At 45.2% G+C, this 20,684-nt stretch overlaps 1 protein-coding gene across 1 annotated transcript; it reads right to left on the bottom strand.

The window, feature by feature from the left end:
• Positions 1-6,468: 6,468 nt before the first annotated feature.
• On the bottom strand, positions 6,469-12,081 carry LOC137348693 (probable G-protein coupled receptor 139). Its single transcript, XM_068013951.1, has 2 exons — positions 11,868-12,081; positions 6,469-7,367 (listed from the first exon to the last, which is right to left on the bottom strand). The coding sequence occupies exons 1-2, from the start codon at positions 12,079-12,081 to the stop codon at positions 6,469-6,471; spliced, it is 1,113 nt and encodes a 370-aa protein (XP_067870052.1).
• Positions 12,082-20,684: the final 8,603 nt, after the last annotated feature.

Genomic DNA, 20,684 nt, shown 5'->3' with positions numbered 1-20,684 from the left:
TGATGAATCTAGTGACTCTGTCAGATCTTGATGTGATGTTTGGTTTAAGTATCCCTGTCTACAAATCCTCCCCTTCTAATACCCTGTGAAAGGAGTTTGCAAAAGTTGCCACTGTAAGTACAGGATAGAAATTCAGAAGAGACAATTCTAATTTCTGTGGAACATTTTTTCCTCTATTCCACCAATGCTGCAAATCTACGTTAACAAACTCTCCCTCCTCACTATGCTGACGTGCAAGCACAACACATGATTTCCAATATGTTTCCTTTCGATCCACTTTTCACCCTCCCCTGAGGGTGCTGACACTGACTGGATCAGTTCAACATTCAGGGGTTCCCCTCTCTCTTCCCTCTCCTGAAGATGCTGACTCTGACTGGGTTCAGTTCTACACTCACTGGTTCCCCTCTCTCTCCTCCCCTGAAGGTGCTGACTCTGACTATGTTCAGTTCTACACTCACTGGTTCCCCTCTCTCTTCCCTCTCCTGAAGATGCTGACTCTGACTGGGTTCAGTTCTACACTCACTGGTTCCCCTCTCTCTCCTCCCCTGAAGGTGCTGACTCTGACTGGGTTCAGTTCTACACTCACTGGTTCCTCTCTCTCTCCTCCCCTGAAGGTGCTGACTCTGACAGGGTTCAGTTGCACACTAACTGGTTAGCCTCCCTCTCCTCCCTAGAGGTACTGACTCTGACTGGGTTCAGTTCTACACTCACTGGTTCCCCTCTCTCTCCTCGCCTGAAGATGCTGACTCTGACTGGGTTCAGTTCTACACTCACTGGTTCCCCTCTCTCTCCTCCCCTGAAGGTGCTGACTCTGACTGGGTTCAGTTCTACACTCTCTGGTTTCCCTCTCTCTCCTCCCCTGAAGGTGCTGACTCTGGCTGGGTTCAGTTGTACACTCACTGGTTAGCCTCCCTCTCCTCCCGAGAGGTACTGACTCTGGCTGGGTTCAGTTGTACACTCACTGGTTAGCCTCCCTCTCCTCCCGAGAGGTACTGACTCTGGCTGGGTTCAGTTGTACACTCACTGGTTAGCCTCCCTCTCCTCCCGAGAGGTACTGACTCTGGCTTGGTTCAGTTGTACACTCACTGGTTAGCCTACCTTTCCTCAATGGAGGTACTGACTCTGGCTGGATTCAGTTGTACACTCAGTGGTTCGCCTCCCTCTGCTCCCTTCATGGTGCTGATTTGAGATGGGTTTGGTTCAACTCACTGGTTCCCCTCTAACTCATCCCATGAAGGTAATGTCTCTGGCTGGGTTCAGTTCGACACTCACCGGCTCCCCTCCATCACCGACCTTGAATGTGCTGACTCTGACTTGGTTAGGTTCTACACTCACCGGTTCCCTCTTGCTCCTCCCTTGAAGGTGCTGACTCGGAGTAGGTTCAGTTCTACACTAACTGGTTCTCCCCTCTCTCATCCCATGACGGTGCTGCCTCTGGCTGGGTTCAGTCTACACTCACCAGTTCCCTCTTGCTTCTCCCTTGAAGGTGCTGGCTTTGGCTGTGTTCAGTTCTACATTCACTGGTTCCCCTATCTCTCCTCGCCTGAAGTTGCTGACTCTGGCTAGATTCAATTCTACACGCACTGATTCCCCTCCCTCCCCTCTTCTGAATGTGCTGGCTTGGGCTGAGTTCAGTTCTATACTCATTGGTTCCTGTCTCTCCTCTCCTTACGGTGCTGACACTGACTGGGTTCACTGCTGCACTTATTGTTTTCCCTCACTCTGATTCCCTGAAGAAGCTGACTCTGGTTCGGTTCAGTTCTGCGCTCACTGGTTCCCCTCTCTCCTTTACTGCATGTGCTTCCTCTATCTGTGTTTAGTTCTACACTCACTGATTCACCATTCCTCTCATCCCCTGAAGGTGCTGACTCTGGCTGGGTTTAGTTCTACACTCACTGATTCACCATTCCTCTCATCCCCTGAAGGTGCTGACTCTGGCTGGGTTTAGTTCTACACTCACTGATTCACCATTCCTCTCATCCCCTGAAGGTGCTGACTCTGGCTGGGTTTAGTTCTACACTCACTGATTCACCATTCCTCTCATCCCCTGAAGGTGCTGACTCTGGCTGGGTTTAGTTCTACACTCACTGATTCACCATTCCTCTCATCCCCTGAAGGTGCTGACTCTGGCTGGGTTTAGTTCTACACTCACTGATTCACCATTCCTCTCATCCCCTGAAGGTGCTGACTCTGGCTGGGTTTAGTTCTACACTCACTGATTCACCATTCCTCTCATCCCCTGAAGGTGCTGACTCTGGCTGGGTTTAGTTCTACACTCACTGATTCACCATTCCTCTCATCCCCTGAAGGTGCTGACTCTGGCTGGGTTTAGTTCTACACTCACTGATTCACCATTCCTCTCATCCCCTGAAGGTGCTGACTCTGGCTGGGTTTAGTTCTACACTCACTGATTCACCATTCCTCTCTTCCGCTTAAGGTGCTGACTCTAATTGCGTTCAGTTTTACACTTAATGCTTCCCACTCCTCTACTGAATGCGCTGAAAATGACTGGTTCCCCTTTAACTCCTCCACTGACGCTTCCAGTTGCTTGCCATTTCCACATCCCCTCCCCACCCCCAACCCCCGCTTTCATGCCAACATCTCTGTCCTGGGATTGCTGCAGTGTTCCAGTGAACATCAACTCAAGCTCGAGGAACAGCATCTCATTTAACAATTAGGCCAGCTACATACAGTCTGCTGAACTGAACATTGAGTTCAATCATTTCAGAGCATGACGGGTCCCCCCTTTTTATTTGTAGTTATTTTTTCTTTTTGCTTTTTATTTTATTTTAGTTTGTTTCATCATTCATTTTTTTTTACCATGTGCCTGCCCACTGGTTTTTTCATGTTTGTGCTTTGGCCCAGGGCTATTCATTTTTATGTCTATTAACACCCTCTTTGCACTAACGCTTTGACTTTCAGCACATCATTAACATGCTGTACACCTTTGCTCCATGACCTCCTTGTCAGTTATTCTCTGTGACCCTCTGTCCTATCAACACCCCTTTTGTTATGTCTTGCTCCACACCCGCTTTATTTGCTAAAAACCTATTACATTTCTAACCTTTGCCAGTTCCGATGAAGGGTCACTGACCTGAAACGTTAACTCTGCTTCTCTCTCCACAGATGCTGCCAGACCTGCTGAGTATTTCCAGCATTTCTTGTTTTTATTTCAGATTTCCAGCATCTGCAGTATTTAGCTAGGTATTTGAAACTTGATTGGGGATTTAGATAATCCAAATGACAATGTTTAACAGATCTTCTGTCAGTGCACCATTGCAAGCTTAACCAGAGTTAGACCGAATGGCACAGACGACTCTGACAGAAGCTGAGGCGAAAGGAGTTCCACAAGGCGATTATATGGCAAACGTGGTTTTGAGGAGGAAATTGAGATGGACTCAAAGACCTGCAGATGAAGACTGGACGGTTGTTGAACAAATGGTGGTACCACCTAAATATCACCAAGGATAGACAACGTGAAGACTTAACCAGGCTTTTCACAACGTTTAAAAGTGTTTGTAGGGATAAGCTGGGATGTACAACCTTAGCCGCACACAATGCGGATATAGGGGGGCCCATTCCTTTCAAACAACATCCTTACCACTTAAGTCCGGACAAACAGGCCCAAGTAAAATCAGAGATCCAATAGATGCTGGAAAACAATTTCATTGAACATAGTCAAAGCAGCTGGAGTACATTCAAAAACGATCATGGCTGATCGTCTAGTTCAGTAAACACAACGTCGGATGGTTAGATGAATGCCAGGCAGCTTTTCAAAAGCTGAAGGCAATCTTAACTAATGACCCAGTGTTGGCTGCTCCAAACTTTACTAAACCCTTTAAAATAGCAACCGATGCCAGCTCAGAGTAACATGCGCTGTGGATTAAGGGGAGCCCATTGATGTACTGTACTTGGATCTCCAGAAGGCATTTGACAAGGTGCCACATTAAAAGTTGTTGCCCAAAGTAGGAGCAGATGGTGTAGGGGGTAGCATATTCGCATGCAGAAAAGATCGGCTGGCTGGCAGAAAACAGACAGTATGCACAAATGGATCCTTTTCTGATTGGCAGTGTGTGACAAGTGGAGTCCCGCAGGGGTATGTGCTGGGGCCTCAACCATTTACAATTTATATCAATGACTTAGATGTGAGGAGCGATGTCATGGTAGCTAAATTTGCAGATGACACAAAGATAGGTAGGAAAGTATGTTGTGAAGAGGACATCAGGAGGTTGCAGACCGATATAGATCGGTTGAGTGAGTGGGCAAAAATCTGGCAGATGGAGTATAAAGTGGGGAGATGTGAAGTTGTTCATTTGGCAGGAAGAATAAAAAAAAGAGTATTTCTTAAACGGGGAACGACTGCAGAATTCCGATGTGCAGAGGGATCTAGGTGCATGAGTCACAAAAGGTTAGTATGCTGGTACAGCAAGTAATAAGGAAACTGGTTAACCGTGATTTTTGAGTGTATGTGTGTGAATGGGGGAGTTAGGTTAAAATAAGAAATAAGAGTCAGCGCTTTCAGGAGAGGTGGTCTTTAGACATGGGTTTATCTTAATAGTGTTTAAGATTTAGTGCTCAATAAATGGTTAATTTGTTGTTCTCTAAAGATACCTGGTTTGGTCTGTTTTATTCTGGGGTTTACAAGAGTGTTTAATTTGGCTGTTTTCCGGTTGGGTGGGAAACTTTAATACTTAGGCGCAGTGGTTAGCGCCGCAGCCTCACAGCTCCAGCAACCCGGGTTCAGTTCTGGGTCCTGCCTGTGCGGAGTTTGCAAGTTCTCCCTGTGACCGCGTGGGTTTCCGTTGGGTTCTCCGGTTTCCTCCCACAGCCAAAGACTTGCAGGTTAATAAGTATATTGGCCATTATAAATTGCCCCTAGTGTAGGTAGGTGGTAGGAGAATTGAGGGAAGTTGGACATGCGGTTGGAAAAATGGGATTAATGTAGGTTTAGTATAAATGGTTGGTTGATGATCAGCACAGACTCGGTGGGTTGAAGGGCCTTTTACAGTGCTGTATCTCTCCATGACTATGCTGCGACCTGTAGAGTGATGGGACTGAATTGACGGTGCATTGCTCTTGCCTCAGTCATGACACTGTGTTCAGTTCTACCCTCACTAGCTCCCATGTCTCTCCTCCCCTGAAGGTGCTGACTCTGGCTGGGTTTAGTTCCCCTCACTCTCCTCACCTGAATGCGCTGACTCTGGTTTGGTTCAGTAATACACTCACTGGTTCCCCTCTCTTTCCTCTCCCAAAGATGCTGACTCTGCCTTGGTTCAGCTCTGCACTCACTGCTTCCCCTCTCTCTCCTCCACTGAAGGTGCTGATTCTGAGTTGCTTCAGTTCTAATAGTGTCAGGTTCCGCTTTCTCACTCCATCAGCTGAAGCTGCTGACTCTGGCTGGTATCAGATCTACACCCTCTGGTTCGTCTCTCTACTCCCCTGAAGGTGCTGACTCTGCCTGTGTTCAGTTCTACACTCACTGGTTCCCCCCTCTCTCTCCCCTGAAGGTGCTGAATCTGGCTGGGTTCAGTTCCACATTCACTGGTACCCCTCTCACTCCTTCCCTGAATCTTCTGAAACTGACTGCGTTCTGTTCAAGACTGTGTGGTTCCCCCTCTCTCCTCCCGCGAAGGTGATGACTCTGGCTGTGTTCAGTGTAACACTCACTGGTTCCCCTCTCCCCTCCCCTGAAGGTGCTCACTCTGGCTGTGTTCTGTTGTACACTCTCTCTGGTTCCCTTCTCTCTCTTTCCCTGCAGGTTCTGACTGTGGCTGGGTTCAATTCGACTCACTGGTTTCCCTCTCTCGCCTCCCGTGAAGGTGCTGACTCTGTGTGGATTCAGTTGTACATTCTCTTGGTTCCCTTCTCTCCTTCCCTGCGGTGCTCAATCTGGCTGGGTTGAAAGAGACGTTTTATTTGTTGAATTTTACTGTGACATCAACTCTCTATGAAATACCTTTACACAGAATCTAGCCCCTTCCCCCTCCCGGGTCCAGGGTCTGCTGTGCTTTAAAGCCACTTATATAAATACACATGAGCTTTTGACAGGCTAATACCACTGACTGTAGAGCCTTCCAAAGACTCCCTCCCATTCTGCATGTTGGTTTGATGTCTTTCCCGGGCCATTTCCCTTGGTGTACTGGGGACTCAGCGGCCCGTCTGCCCATGGATTGTCAATTGGCTGAGTGACCTTCTTCGCGCAGCCCCCTTTGCTTAAACACATGAAACACGAGCCTGGTGGACTGGACATGAGGAACACGGAACAGGCCACATCGGAGAACTATATGGGGCTTAAGACCAGCAGGAATCCAGCATGACTGGTCTCTGCGGGCTTCCCACATCAACCGTTTCTGTTAGTCCCTGAATGCAGGTGGTGAAAGATGAAAACCAGTCTCATGGTGTGTATCACAGAGATGAGAGGATTGGCTGGGACAGGAAACCAACATGTGATGATAGAAAGTCTGCTCATTATTTAATGAATTTAACCATTACAGTAAAGGGATATTTCACCGCGTTCTTCAACTCCACCCTGAATTTAGTCTGGGTCACTGCATAAATACACGTGTTGGTGCAGCAACTCAGGAGCTGAAGCATAAATCCTAGTTCTCCTACAAATACAGGTAGACGTAGAGCAATAACATCTAAGAAATACAATCGGTTAGACACAGAATCCAACAGAAACACAGCCCACAACAGGATAAAATTCCCTGATATAACAAACAGTAAAATGATGGATTTCCTTCGCTTTACCATCTCTGGATCACTGGGAATCTCTCCACTGCTGTGAGTCCGGAGTCTCCTACGAGCTCTGCTCGACACGAAAATGTGTCTGACGGTTAAAGCATTGAGCAGCAGAATTAATACAAAAGGAACAAATGGGTTTAAAATGTAATGAAAGGATTCGATTATTGCCCATACTGGTGAATAAATGACATAATCTGTTACATAACAAAACCAGGGATTATTGGAAAACTTATATTCACTTCCATACATAAAGAACCAGAAAATGTTCTTCACACAGAACAGCACACTCACTGTTCCGAGAACCACAGCCGCTGTTTTCTCAGTGCAATATTTTACTTTCAGCTTCCGGCCACAAATGGCCACAAATCGATCAAAGGTGAAAGTGACTGTGAACCAGACAGAACAGTCTGTGGCTGCATAAAGCAGGATGGCGTGGATATTACAGACTTTAATCTTCCACATGAACTGAAACTGGGCCGGAAAACGAATAGGAATCTGTCTGAGTATTAGATCAGTGATAATGACCAATAAATCCGCCACTGCCATGGCAACCAGGTAGTGGGTGACACATTTGGAGAGGCTGCACCTTCCTCGAGACAGGATCAGAATCGTCACTAAATTCACTGTAAGGAAGAAAAAAAAGAAATTATATTTCAGACTGAGAGCAACAGCAGCCCTTCTGATGGAATTCTGGGTCAACCGTACAGCGTTATAATTGAATCCAGGGACAGAATCTAATTATTTTTCCTGTGACTGATCTTTCAGCAGGAAAGAGCATTGAGAGTAAAGTGCAGCTCTGTTGCAGCAGCAAACCAAAACCACTAGCAGGTCTCAGCACCACTTCCCGGTTTCTACTGCTTGGCAGTTGGGACCTAAAATGTCCTTAATGACCGTGGCACAGGAGGGAAAATAACTCAGTGTTTCCACTCCTGATAAATGTTCTGTGACCTTGCAGCAAACTACACACATCTGAACATAAGAAATAAGAACTGGTGTAGGCCATTTAGCCCCTCCAGCCTGCTCTGCCATTCAATACGATCGTGAAGGTGCTGTCAGAGGAGCCTTTGATTGTTGCTGCAGTGCATCTTGTAGACAGTACACACTGCTAGAAACTGTATGGCTGTGGTAAATGGAGTGAATGTTTGTGGACGGGGTGCCAATCAAGCGGGCTGCTTTGCCCCGGATGGTGTTGAGCTTCTTGAATGGTGTTGGAGCGACACCCCATCCAGACAAGTGGAAAGCATTCCATTACACTCCTGCCTTATGCCTTGTAGATTGTGGACAGGCTTTGGGGTGTCAGGTGCTGAGTTACTCACCGCAGGATTCCAAACCTCTGACCTGCTTTTGTAGCCATGGTATTTATATGGCTACTCCAGTTCAGTTTCTGGTCAATGGTAACACACAGGATGTTGATAATGCCATTGAATGTCAAGGGGAGAGGGTTAGACTCTCTTTTTTGAGATAGCCATTGCCTGGCACTTGTGTGGTGTGAATATTACTTGCCACTTATCAGCCCAAGCCTGGATATTGTCCACGTCTTGCAGCGCTTAACTAGGCAAGTGGCGAGTATTTCATCACACTCCTGACTTGCACAATTTCAACAAAGAACAAAGAACAGTACAGCACAGGAACAGGCCATTCGGCCCTCCAAGACTGCGCCGATCTTGATGCCTGCCTAAACTAAAACCTTCTGCACTTCTGGGGTCCGAATCCCTCTATTCCCATCCTATTCATGTATTTGTCAAGATGCCTCTTCCACCCTGGGAAAAAGCTTCTGACTATCCACTCTGTCCATGCGGCTTATAACTTTGTAAACCTGTATCATGTCGCCCCTCCACCTCCGTCGTTCCAGTTAAAACAATCTGAGTTTATCCAACCTCTCCTCATAGCTAATGCCCTCCAGACCAGGCAACATCCTGGTAAACCTCTTCTGTACCCTCTCCAAAGCCTCCACGTCCTTCTGGTAGTGTGGCGACCAGAATTGCATGCAATATTCTAAGTGTGGCCTAACTAAAGTTCTGTACAGCTGCAGCATGACTTGCCAATTTTTATACTCTATGCCCCGTCCGATGAAGGCAAGCATGCCGTATGCCTTCTTGACTACCTTATCCACCCGTGTTGCCACTTTCAGTGGCCTGTGGACCTGTACGCCCAGATCTCTCTGCCTGTCAATACTCCTAAGGGTTCTGCCATTTACTGTATACTTCCCACCTGCATTAGACCTTCCAAAATGCATTACCTCACATTTGTCCGGATTAAACTCCATCTGCCATTTCTCCGCCCAAGTCTCCAACTGATCTATATCCTGCTGTATCCTCTGACAATCCTCATCACTGTCCGCTACTCCACCAATCTTTGTTCCATCCACAAACTTACTAATCAGACCAGCTACACTTTCCTCCAAATCATCTAAATACTACAAACAACAAAGGTCCCAGCACTGATACCTGCGGAACACCACTAATCACATCCCTCCATTCAGAAAAGCACCCTTCCACATCTACCCTCTGTCTTCTATGACCCAGCCAGTTCTGTATCCATCTTGCCAGCTTCCCTCTGATCCCATGTGACTTCACCTTTTGTATCAGTCTGCCATGCGGGACCTTGTCAAAGGCTTTACTGAAGTCCGTATATATAACATCCACTGCCCTTCCTTCATCAATCATCTTCATCACTTCCTCAAAAAACTCAATCAAATTAGTAAGACACGACCTCCCCTTCACAAAACCATGCTGCCTCTCGGTAATAAGTCCATTTGTTTCCAAATGGGAGTAAATCCTATCCCGAAGAATCCTCTCTAATAATTTCCCTACCACTGAGGTAAGGCTCACCAGCCTATAATTTCCTGGATTATCCTTGCTACCCTTCTTAAACAAAGGAACAACATTGGCTATTCTCCAGTCCTCTGGGACCTCACCTGTAGCCAATGAGGATGCAAAGATTTCTGTCAAGGCCCCAGCAATTTCTTCCCTTGCCTCCCTTAGTATTCTGGGGTAGATCCCATCAGGCCCTGGGGACTTATTTACCTTAATGCTTTGCAAGACACCCAACACCTCCTCCTTTTTGATAATGAGATGACTGAGACTATCTACACTCCCTTCCCTAGGCTCATCATCCACCAAGTCTTTCTCTTTGGTGAATACTGATGCAAAGTACTCATTTATTATCTCGCCCATTTCCTCTGGCTCCACTCATAGATTCCCTTCTCTGTCCTTGAGCGGGCCAACCCTTTCCCTAGTTACCTTCTTGCTCTTTATATATGTATAAAAAGCCATGGGATTATCCTTAATCCTGTTTGCCAATGACTTCTCATAACCGCTTTTAGCCCTCATGACTCCTTGCTTAAGTTCCTTCCTCCTCTTTGTATATTCCTCAAGGGATTCGTCTGTTCCTAGCCTTCCAGCCCTTATGAATGCTTCCTTTTTCTTTTTGACTCGGCTCATAATATCCCGCGTTATCCAAGGTTCCCAAATCTTGCCAAACTTATCCTTCTTCCTCACAGGAACATGCTGGTCCTGGATTCTAATCAACTGACGTTTGAAAGACTCCCATATGTCAGATGTTGATTTACCCTCAAACAGCCGCCCCCAATCTAAATTCTTCAGTTCCTGCCTAATATCGTTATAATTAGCCTTCCCCCAATTTAGCACCTTCACCCAAGGACTACTCTTATCCTTATCCACAAGTATCTTAAAACTTATGGAATTATGGTCACTGTTCCCGAAATGCTCCCCTACTGAAACGTCGACCAGCTGGCCAGGCTCATTCCCCAACACCAGGTCCAGTACGGCCCCATCCCTAATTGGACTATCTACGTATTGTTTCAAGAAGCCCTCCTGGATGCTCCTCACAAATTCTGCCCCATCCAAGCCCCGAGCACTAAGTGTGTCCCAGTCAATATAGGGGAAGTTAAAATCACCCACCACTACAACCCTGTTACCTTTACATCTTTCCAAAATCTGTCTACATATCTGCTCCTCTATCTCCCGCTGGCAATTGGGAGGCCTGTTGTAAACCCCCAACATCGTGACTGCACCCTTCCTATTTCTGAGCTCCACCCATATTGCCTCGCTGCATGACCCCTCCGAGGTGTCCTCCTGCAGTACAGCTGTGATATTCTCCTTAACCAGTAATGCAACTCCTCCACCCTTTTTACATCCCCCTCTATCCCGCCTGAAGCTTCTAAATCCTGGAACATTTAGCTGCCAATCCTGTCCTTCCCTCAACCAAGTCTCTGTAATAGCAACAACAACAATTTATCTCTTTATCACTTAATCTCTCTATTCTATATATGGAATCACAATTTTAAACTGATGAAGTATTTTTCTGTTAACTTTGAGTTTTTCTCCAAATCTGGGACCGGAGAAGTTTAGGCAGTGAATTCCACAATCTGGGGCCAAAGCTGAAAGCATGGCCACCAGGGGAGGAGTGATTAAAATTAGGGACACACAGAAGCCTCAAGATCGGAGAAGTGCAGAGATTGCAAAGGTTTGCATATCTGTAAAAAGCAGCAGAGATTGGGCAGGATGAGGCAATGGAGGGATTTGAAAACAAGGATGACAATTTTTAAATTGAGGTGATGCTGGACCGGGAGCCAATGTAGGCTGGTGAGCAGAATTCTAATTGGTGAAGTGGAAAGGTGTGAGATTGGAAACGTGCAACAGATATATGGATGAGTTCAAGATTATGCAGTGTAGAAAATGAGAGACCAGCCAAGAGAACATTGGAAGAGACAAGTTTGGAATGAACAAAGGCATGGATCAGGGTTTCAGCATCAAATGAGAAGAGTCAAACAGTGTTCCTTTTTTATTCACTCATGGGATGTGAGTGTCGCTGGTAAGACAAATATTTGGTGCCCATCCGTAATTGTCCTTTGAGAACGTGTTGGTGAGCCACCTTTTTCAACCAGTGCAGTCGATGTGGTGCGTGCACATTCACATTGCTGTTGGGCGGGAAGTTGCAGCATTTTGATCCATGGCATTAGACTTTCAAGTCAGGATGGAGAGTGATTTTGTCGAGATTTTGCACGTGGTGGTGTTCCCATGCCTCTGCTGCCCTTGGTCTTGCAGGTAGAGGTCACGAGTTTAGAAGGTGCCGTCAACGGAGCCTAGTCATGTTGCTACACTGCATGCTGTGTATCATATACACTGCTTCCACTATGTGCAGGTTGTGTAGGGAGTGAATATTTAAGGTGGTGAATGGGGTGCCGATCAAGCGGGCTGATTTGTACTGGATGGTCTCAAAGGTCTTGAGTGTTGTTGGAGTTGCACTTATCCAGTCAGTGGAGAGTAATCTATTGTATTCCTTATTTGTGCCTTGTACATGGTGGGCAGGCATCATGGAGTCTGGAGTTGAGTCAGTCGTTACAGAATTCCCAGCCTCTGACCACCTATTATAGCTACTGTATTCATATGACTGGTCCAGTTCAGTTTCGGTTCAATAATCATTTCCAGGAAGTTGATAGTGGGGGAGTTATCAATGGTAACGGCATTGAACATCAAGAGGAGATGGTTAGAGTCTCTCTTGTTTGAGATGATCATTGCCTGACACCTTTGTGGTGTGAATGTAACTTTCCATTATCAGACCGAGTCTAAATGTTGTCCAGGAGTCGCTGTATATGGACACGGGCTGTTTCAGTATCTGAGGAGTGGTGAATGATGAACACTGAGAAATCATCAGCCAAAATCTCCACTTCTGACCTGATGATTGAAAGAAGATGATTGATGAAGCATCTGAATATGGTTGTGGCTTGGACACCACCCTAAGGAACTCCTGTAGTGATGTCCAGGGACTGAGATGATTGACCTCCAACAACCACAACCATCTTTGCTTGTGCGAGGTGTGACTTCAACCAGTGGTGAGTTTCCCCCCGATTCCCATTGATTCCAGTTTTGCTGTACTCAGTCAAATGTTGCCTTGACGTCAAGGGCAGTCACTTTCACCTGACTCTTTAATTCTGCTCTTTTGTCCATGTTTGGACCAAGGCTGTAATGAGATGTGGGGCGGAGTGACTCTGGCAGAACCGAAACTGTGCTACGATGAGCAGGTTATCGCTGTGTGAGTGCCGGTTAACAGCACTGTCATTGACACCTTCCATCACTTTGCTAATGATTGAGAGTAAACTGATGGGGTGCGAATTGACTGGATTCGATTTGTCCGGGTTTTTGTAGATAGGACATATCCTGGTAATATTCCACATTACTGGGTAACTCAGTGCTTTAACTGTACTGGAACAGCCTGTCTCGGGCTGCAGCTGGTTATGGAAGGCAAGTCTTCAATACTAAATCCGGTATGTTGTCAGGGCCCATAGCCGTTGTGCCTTCAAGTGTTTCTTGGCATCACGTTGAGTGAATCAAATTGACTGAAGACTGGTATCTGTCATGGTGGAGAGCTCAGGAAGGGGCCAAGATGGATTATCCACTCGGCAGTTCTGGCTGAAGATGATTGCAAATGTTTCAGCCGTGTCTTTTGCATTGACGTGCTGGCCTCCCCCATCATTGAGAATGGGGCTGTTTGTGGAACTTTCTCCTCCAGTTAGTTGTTTAATTACTATTCACAACTGTTACAGAAGTGGAAATAGATAGTCTTGGTGATGGCCTGAACATGTGCTCAGAAGCTCATCTTGGGATCAAATACGACCCCAGATTTGTGAACAGTCTGGTTCAGCCTCAGATATTTTCCAGGGAGCTGGATGGAGTCCATGGCGAAGGAATGGAATTTGAGTCTGGGACTGAAGAAAATAGCTTCAATTTCCCAATATTTAGTTGGAGAACGTTACCATGCAGTGGACAATCAGTGTGACAAATCAGAGATAGATGCTTGTGGGACTCTAGAGGTAGACATGCAGGAGTGTGAAGCAAAAATCTTGTCTAAGACTGGATTGATAAGAATTGAACCAGACCAAGGGACCCCCACCCACCTGGACGATGGAGGAGATGTGTTCCAGTAGGATTGTGTGATGAACCATGTCAAAGGATGAAGACATGTTGAGAAGGATAAGGAGAGATAGTTTTACATCGGCACGGTCACATTGGATATAAATTGTGTCGTTGATAAGAGGTGTTTAGATATTGTGGTAAGAGTGGGAACATTCTTGGAGGAATTTACACATGATGTTTGGGAAAGATGGGCACAGATTTGGGAGACAACAGTACAGTCAAAGACTTTGGAGAGGAAATGGAGGTTGGAGAATGGGGTGGTCGTTTACAAGGACGAGGGGTTAAGGATGGGTTATTCGAGGAGAGGTGTAATGACAGCAGATTTGAACAGGAGGGGAACAGTGCTTGAGCAGAGGGAACTAGTAACTACATCAGCTGACATGGAGTGCAGGTAAGGAAGTTGGATGCTTTGCAGTTTGGTGGGAGTAGGATTGCTGGAACAGGTGATGGGGCTTGTGGCCGAAGTGAGGGCATGAGGTAGAGAAACGATAGAAGGATGCAAGTTCAGGGTAGGTCTTAGGTTTGGCCCAATTGTCTCGGGAAAGGGAGCGAATTGGCAGCCGCAGGTGAATGGTCTCAATCTTGGTGACAAAGTAGTTCATGAGTTCCTCACACTTGTTTTTGGAGGTGAGGGTGGAGGACACAGTGGAGAGGGTTTAAGAAGATGCTTTATAGTTGAGAAAACAAGTTGTGGTTTGTCTTTACATTCCAGAATGATCCGTGAATATGAGCAATTTTAGCTGAGTACAGCAGAAATCGATAGTACTTTACATGGTCCAGCCAGTTCTGGTGTTGACCGGTAAAAACAGTCATTTGCCATGGACATTAACTCTGTGTACCTAGATAACAGAGAGCGTAGATGAGGGCTGTACTAGGGTGAACGGCCAGGGCGAGAGAGACTGTTGGCAAAGAGAATCAAAGTTGGAGATAGCGCGGTGTATGAGCAGATCAGTAGGTGTAGAAATGCTGTAGTGAATGGAGGTCCATAGGCTAGCCAGTTAGTAATTGGAAATTCAGAGCTAGCCGCTCCCACTCACCCAGCTGCTCTGATGCTGAAACTGACATCTACCAGACAAGGTGAAAGATTGTCTCGGTTTATCCTATCACAGACAACAGTCTCAAGTCATCAGAAAAGTGATTGAGTTTTGAGTAGTGCCGTAAAGTTGCATCTCCTCAACAGTACTTTGGTCACGGACACTCAGCTTGTGTTCCAGAAGCACCGGATGCAAACCTCATCGCAGTCTTGATGCAGACATCGTTTCAATCGGAGTCAAAGGGGAAATTCGCAGTGGCTGAGGTTGTAACAGGAATAAGGGAAGTGGATGTTGTCTTACCTGATGGAAGTGTTCTCAGAGCAACCATCTTCAGCTGCCTCATCAATGAACTTCTGCCATCATGAGATCGCTCTCTCATGGTTCTGCCGTGTTTCAGACCGTTTACAACTCCTCCTGCAGCAGGATCTGCATCACACCCGGTTTTGAACTCGTACCCGGCAAGTAACTTCCGAGCTTAATAAGTGCCAATCATATTGATCAAAACAAAGACCACCCACCGCCGCTTGAACCTCACCCAGTCCCCAACATTAAACACCTGGTGATCACGATTGACTGAAAGTTGAACGTGACCAGGTACATCAACACTGTGATTGCAGCAACAGGGCAGAGGCTGGGCAGACTGAGATAAGTGGCTCACTGTCTGATTACCCCAAAGCCTATCAAACACCTCGACGTCCCAGGTGATGGAATATTCAACATTCATCTGGATGGGCATCACAATAATTTCAGCACAAACTGGGACACAACAGTTTGTATTCATCAGTAACTGTGCACCATTGCAGTCAATATTCACCTCCTCCACCACTGTGGATGCAGTAAGTATGTCTTCAGAATGAACTGCAGCAAAACATCGAGGTTAGTTCGAAATCACCTCCCTTGGAGATTTATATCATGAAGGAGAACAGACATTCCGTGAGAACCATCAGTTCTAACAGACGATACTGACTTGAACATATATCCCAGTCCCTTCATCAGTGCTCAGTCAGAGTCCCAGAATTCCCTAAAACCATGGGGCAACACCGTCAGCAGAATAATTACTTCAGCTCAGGGAGAAGATCCATCACCAGATTCTCAGCTCACATCGGGATAGACAATAAATGGAATCTTGCTGGAGTCACCCACAACCCAGAAACAAACCTAGACAAATAATTAAATGGGAGTGGAATTATGAAGTGCAGTTGTGAATAAACTGAGGAGGTGGCAGGGAAGGAATAGAGTGTGTGGATGGAAAGCAGAATAGAGTCTGTGGACAGGGAGTGGAATGGAGTCTACGAACAAGGTTGAGGAAAGAAGTTTTTGGCCAGGGAGGGAAATAGAGGCCACAGTCAGAACGGGGAATGGAGTCTGTGACCAGGATGGGAAATCGGGTCTGCGACCTGAGTGGGGAATTGAGCCTGTGACCAGGCAGGGGAATGGCGTCTGTGAACAGGTGAATGGAGTCTCTGACCAGGCAGGGGAATGGACTCTGTGAGCAGGGTAGTGGAGCCTGTTACCAGGGTGAGGAATAGAGTCTGTGACAGAGAAGAAAATAGATTCTCTCAAGAGGGTACGGAGATTGTGGAGATGGAATAATTGAATTATTTGTTGAAAACAGAATCTTCACAACCAATGTATTGAATTCTAACATTATTTAAAGGAGAAATTTCCAAGTACATTACAATTTGCACTTTAATAACCGGATCGTCAATTTATGTAGACTGATAATATGAGCGACGATATAAAATGTCATGTGGGAGTTTTCTAAACTGTTTGAACACATTTGTAACATTGTTAACCTTTCGCCTCCTTGTGAGATCTGAACAGATCAATAATTGAGAGAGCGATTATGAGACAGGAAATATCTAAAGATTTCACGAGTCACGATCCTCTGTTTCCAATCAGCTGGAATAATATCCACCAACTGGAGGTGTTGGACAATCAATGTGGATAACACAGAACTTCTGATCTGTGGCTGAACAATGGAAATAAATTATTCCAATATGACAGATAAACATTTTACTGGAATATGTATTACAGTTTCAATCCTCTCCTGACCATCTAGAATCAATGACGGTAAGGTAGAATGGGTGCCATTGGAAATTAAGACAACTGTTTGGAGCTGAATCCTTCATGGATATTGTCTCACACTTCAGAGTATATTTGTGATCTATCTGTCAGCGCTGATTTACACAGATCAGTGTCATTTATTATATCTAGGGGACCTTAAAACTCACGATACTTCTGAAAACACATTTCTGATTCGATAGTAGTTAAGAGAGAAGACTGCTGACATTTTTTGTGTAAGAAATTCAAATAATAGTTCAATTCTAAAACAGACTATCGCTGGGTACACGTTTTGAAAAAAACACAAACTGTTCATCGAAACTGGGGCATGTGATTTGGCAACTGAACAAATATGACACAACAGAAACACAGCTCACTACTAGACACAGAACAAGAAAATTACACAGAATAAAATTAACAATTGGGTACAAAGAAAAAGGTCAATAAATGTAATGAAACATGGTTTACAGAATTGATTGCTGAAATAGTGACTCACCAGGAACGGCAACAGCAGCGAGGAGCGGGTAATAAAACATTTGTATATCAAACAGTGCCCACTTAATCCAAAGCTCAGTTGGAATCTGCCAGAACATGATTTCAGTATCTGTGAAATCCAATGATCGCTGTTTGACTGGGGACCAAACTCAACTGAACACTGATTCAACATTCAACACATTCCCTATTTATAGCCCAAGGGAACTCACCAGTGAAACGATTAAACTATGCTCTTGACAATATTAGTAACAGTCACTGAACAAACAAATGACTTAATCATTTAATTCCATCAATTTGTATTGTGAAACCTAGTAAAAACAACGTGGCTTTCATACCAAATAAATTCATCCAAAACAAGAACGTTACTTAAAATGCATTTTGTAATATTGAATGCTGCAGTCTTACAGCACTAATCTGAAGTGAGCAGCTTCATTTACAGAGTGCCATTATTTCTGTTTTGGAAGGTCACCCTGGAATGCCAGTCTTTCAATTGACTTCTCAAGGACGAGCTTAGAAAAAGCACGAAAGGCAAAAATGAATGGATAGTGGCGGGTTAAGTAATGCTCAGTAATGAAAAATGGGAGCTGGGAATACAATGGTGAGGAAGGATACCTGAGGGATGATATTGAAATGGTCAGTAAGGTTGCAAGGGGACTGATAATACAATGGCCAGTAAGGAGATCTGGGGACTGATGGTACAATGGTCAGTACGGATATCTGGGACGGATAGTACAAAGGTCAGTAAAGATACATGAGGTCTTGTACATTTGATTTTCCCATTCAGAGGCCATGCTATGATTTTTTTTTTTGAGGTGGAAGCGGCGAGTCACCTTCCACTTCATCGGAGGGGAATTCTACCCAAAGAATCTTCCTTTTGTTATTGCTTAACCGCAGTCAGTGGAATTTTAATACCCTTTCATCACATTAGTGAGAGCACATGCTGTAAACTAGAACACTTGAAGGGGATTACTATTGAATTTTCGAATGTAATGTTTTGTGAAGGGTAGGTCGTGCCTCACAAACCTTACTGAATTTTTCGAGAAGGTGACCAAACAGGTGGATGAGGGTAAAGCCGTGGATGTGGTGTATATGGATTTCAGTAAGGCATTTCATAAGGTTCCCCACGGTAGGCTATTGCAGAAAATACGGAAGTATGGGGTTGAAGGTGATTTAGAGCTTTGGATCAGAAATTGCCTAGCTGAAAGAAGACAGAGGGTGGTGGTTGATGGCAAGTGTTCATCCTGGAGTTTAGTTACTAGTGGTGTACCGCAAGGATCTGTTTTGGGGCCACTGCTGTTTGTCATTTTTATAAATGACCTGGTTGAGGGTATAGAAGGGTGGGTTAGTAAATTTGCGGATGACACTAAGGTCGGTGGAGTTGTGGATAGTGCTGAAGGGTGTTGTAGGGTACAGAGGGACATAGATAGACTGCAGAGCTGGGCTGAGAGATGGCAAATGGAGTTTAATGCGGAGAAGTGTGAGGTGATTCACTTTGGAAGGAGTAACAGGAATGCAGAGTACTGGGCTAATGGGAAGATTCTTCGTAGTGTAAATGAGCAGAGAGATCTTGGTGTCCAGGTACATAAATCCCTGAAAGTTGCTACCCAGGTTAATAGGGCTGTTAAGAAGGCATATGGTGTGTTAGCTTTTATTAGTAGGGGGATCGAGTTTCAGAGCCACGAGGTCATGATACAGCTGTACAAAACTCTGGTGAGGCCGCACCTTGAGTATTGCGTGCAGTTCTGGTCACCGCATTATAGGAAGGATGTGGAAGCTATGGAAAGGGTGCAGAGGAGATTTACTAGGATGTTGCCTGGTATGGAGGGAATGTCTTATGAGGGAAGGCTGAGGGACTTGAGGTTGTTCTCGTTGGAGAGAAGGAGGAGGAGAGGTGACTTAATAGAGACATATAAGATAATCAGAGGGTTAGATAGGGTGGATAGTGAGAGTCTTTTTCCTCGGATGGTGATGGCAAACACGAGGGGACTTGGCTTTAAGTTGAGGGGTGATAGATATAGGACAGATGTGAGAGGTAGTTTCTTTACTCAGAGAGTAGTAGGGGCGTGGAATGCCCTGCCTGCAACAGTAGTAGACTCGCCAACTTTAAGGGCATTTAAGTGGTCATTGGATAGACATATGGATGAAAATGGAATAGTGTAGGTTAGATGGTTTCACAGGTTGGCGCAACATCGAGGGCCGAAGAACCTGTACTGCGCTGTAATATTCTAATTCTAATTCTATTGGTTGCAAGCACACTATAAACAACAACAACTTTCATTTATATTTCACCTTTAATGTAGTAAAAAGTCCCAAGGCCCTTCATGGGAGCATTATCGAATAAAATTCTCTCAGGCAGAGAAAAGTGTCCCTGAATGGCATCGATTCCTGAAGAAATGGAGGAGGGAAATTTAGGAGGTTTCACCCTCTCTGAATAAGACCTTCTGACAAACAACTGGATTGAAGTCACTTACTCAATTCAGAGTTACCTTCATTGTAAAATAATGCAGGACTTTTATAATCAAACCAGAATTTCAGCCGAAACGGAGAATTCTTATTCTGAGTATCAGTTGCATTTCACTGCGATGGTTTTAATTTCTGTCGTGGAGCAATATTCATGCAATGCAATATTCATATCATATCGCTAACTAGCCAGAGCATGTCTTGATATGCAGTGTTATACTATTAATAATACAGACATCTGATTACAAACTCTTTAGAAATTGAATTCCGCTTAGTTACCGTTGCCTGCACTATTCTGAACCTGGCTGCACCAGGCACCAGCGCTGAAGGACAATCTCTTGGCAATGAATGGATGGATGTTCTGCCCAGCAACAATGAATCACACAGTAACTTGTCGGCTGATAGGTCTTGGCTAGAAATTGATGATTTCACTTCTGGTGTTGAGTCTGCACAGCCAGCTGAGGAGTCCATTCCAGACTGATACAATGATTGGAACAGATACAATATCTGAATGTAATTTATAAAATAATTGGCTGTTGTTTGAGAAACATCCTGAATTGAACAGCCATCTATCACTCTGATACAAATTTCCAGATGCAACGAAGTCGTTCATCAGTTGCTGTATCATGTTGGAGCAAAAGGAGGATGATAACAATTTATTTCATAAAGACATGAGGTCAAACTCCACCACGGCACGGAGTGGAGTTTGAATTTACTCAAATAGTACATCTGGAATAAAATGCTACTTTCAGTAATTTTTATTTTATTTTGAGATACAGCACTGAAATAGGCCCTTCGGCCCACCGAGTCTGTGCCAACCAACAACCACCCATTTATACCAACCCTACAGTAATCCCATATTCCCTACCACCTACCTACACTCGGGGCAATTTACAATGGCCAATTTACCTGTCACCTGCAAGTCTTTGGCAGCGTGAGGAAGCCGGAG

This window comes from Heterodontus francisci, chromosome 34 (assembly GCF_036365525.1).
Source record: "Heterodontus francisci isolate sHetFra1 chromosome 34, sHetFra1.hap1, whole genome shotgun sequence".
Taxonomy (NCBI): Eukaryota; Metazoa; Chordata; class Chondrichthyes; order Heterodontiformes; family Heterodontidae; genus Heterodontus; species Heterodontus francisci.
This window is presented reverse-complemented; position numbering and strand designations above follow the sequence as displayed.